Consider the following 2,020-nt stretch of genomic DNA (forward strand, 5'->3'; position numbering starts at 1 on the left):
CTCACCCCCCTCACCCCCCTCACCCCTGACCCCCTCACCAGTCACTGGCTTTGCTGCCCGCCGGGAAGCCCGCAGTCTCCCCCCGGTCCAGCTGCTCCACCGCCGCCCGAAACGTCTGTACGGAAGCCGGGGGGGGGGAAATGGGAAGCCGGGGGAGGGGGCCCGGTGGTGGTCCGTGAAGTTCGATTGGTTTTAGGGGTTGAATACACGCGGGGGGAGACACGGGCACAAGGGCGACGGAAAGAGATCCAAAGTACGGGGCAGGCTACAAGCAGGTGGCCCTGTGGGGATCCACACGCCGTCCAAAAGGAGGAGTAAATCAGGATGGGCAGCACTCTGAATCCGCCAATCATCATTAGGATCCAGGACTATTATTACGATCCAGGATCCAGGATTTAGGGACGGACGGGTAAAGCAAAGCACGTTACGTCGTGTTTTTAATATTGTTCCACGGCTCCGCCCCATCATGACCTGGCCGCCACCACCACCACCGGCACCACTGGCAGCCCCCTGGAGGGTCTGCTTCATCCGTACCTTGTACGACGATGCACAGAGCGCCGCAAAGATGACCGCCAGGACTACGTTGCCACCAAACGCTGCCCAGACCCACTTGCGCACCGGGGAGTGATACTGGCGCAGGGAGGGTGTCCCGCCGCTCATGCCGCTACTGTTCGTGGACATCGGCAGCCCGCTGCCGCCGCCGCCGCCGCCGACCCTGGTCGCCGAGGACATGGCGAGCGAGAACACGGTGTGATGATGTTGTTGTTGCTGGTGGTGGTGGTGGTGGTGGTGAGGGAGGCGGCTGGTCAACGGTCGCTGGCGAGAAGTAGCCTGTGACGCGAAAAAGTGGCTTGGTGTGTTGACGTTGTTGGGATTGTTATCGTAATTGTTGTTGTTTTGGTTGTCGTTGTTGTCGTCGTCCTCGACTTCACTTCCGGAGCTGGCCTTTGCCCTTGGACGGTTTCCGAAGTTAAGGTTTTCGAACAGCGCGGCGGCAGGTGCGTGCGCGTCCTGCTGCGGCTCGCTTGTTACTCCGCCGGCCAAGGCGCGAGAGGGAACACGGACGCGCGCATGCGTTGGCCTTGGCGGATATGGCCGCCCAAACATGTATCAACTCTAAGTAGGATAAGCTTAACAATTTTGGAAAGCAGGCACATGCATAAAGCAGGAGAAGGTACTTGCTTGCAAATTGTTTTAGTAACAAGGACTAATTTTTAGCTCTCAAGCTGCAGCTTACCGGCTTTCTATGCTTTGAGTCCGAGGCTGGCCGCTTGAAAAGGCCGAACACATCATCTATCTTACACTGCACACAACCGGCTTTCCAACGAACGCTCGCATCAAATTGTCACAACACACAAAAACCAAAATGCCAGTGATACTAATTGCGTAGAACTCACAGGCCGAACACGCAATACGGTAGTCAAGGTGTGCCAGAGAACACACCAACAACAAACTTGGTCCCATGGGTCGGTCCCGCACTTTAATTATGCTAATGCCCTTTTGCTTTTCTCAAAGAACAATATTTGATAATGCAATGTGTGAGCCCCGCTTCTGAAGCCCCACTGTGTCCCACGGACGGGCAAAAATCCTAATAGAGAACAGAGCTCGCAACAACATGTCCGTCACTCTCGACTCCGCGCCCCTACCCGCCCGCATGTAACGAAACTGACAAAAGCTGTCTGAGGGATCCCGTGTGCCACTTTTGAAATTTATGCGCACTTGTGTGTGTATGTGTGTTTACGACAGCTATACAACACGCGGCTGTGTCTGTGCCTTGGGTGGTCCGGATGGGGGCCTGACAGCTGAGCTGTAACCGCCACGTTGGCTGCCTCGACTCAATCAAACACTCACTCAATCAATCAATTCAACCTTATGGCCATCTCTGTCATCTCTGTGCTATACGCCGACCGTTTCCCTTCCAGCTGCCGAGCAGTCAACCTGGCAGTGCCGCCCGAGTGCGCCACCCGCACCTGCGGATGGACAGGTAACTTGGATCTTGACACATCCCCCTCCCCCTCCC

General features: G+C 56.4%; 1 protein-coding gene across 1 annotated transcript in view; it reads right to left on the minus strand.

Annotated features, from left to right (window-relative positions):
• The window catches only part of VOLCADRAFT_96413 (uncharacterized protein), a gene marked incomplete at both ends in the record, with an annotated part of 18,614 nt that overhangs the window by 6,537 nt on the left and 10,057 nt on the right, over window positions 1-2,020 (minus strand). The window contains 2 exons of the mRNA XM_002955494.1: window positions 39-115; window positions 535-715. Of these exons, the coding sequence (XP_002955540.1) occupies window positions 39-115; window positions 535-715 (258 nt within the window). The remainder of the gene's footprint in view (window positions 1-38; window positions 116-534; window positions 716-2,020) is intronic.

The sequence above is a fragment of the Volvox carteri genome, assembly GCF_000143455.1.
Source record: "Volvox carteri f. nagariensis unplaced genomic scaffold VOLCAscaffold_52, whole genome shotgun sequence".
Taxonomy (NCBI): domain Eukaryota; kingdom Viridiplantae; phylum Chlorophyta; class Chlorophyceae; order Chlamydomonadales; family Volvocaceae; genus Volvox; species Volvox carteri.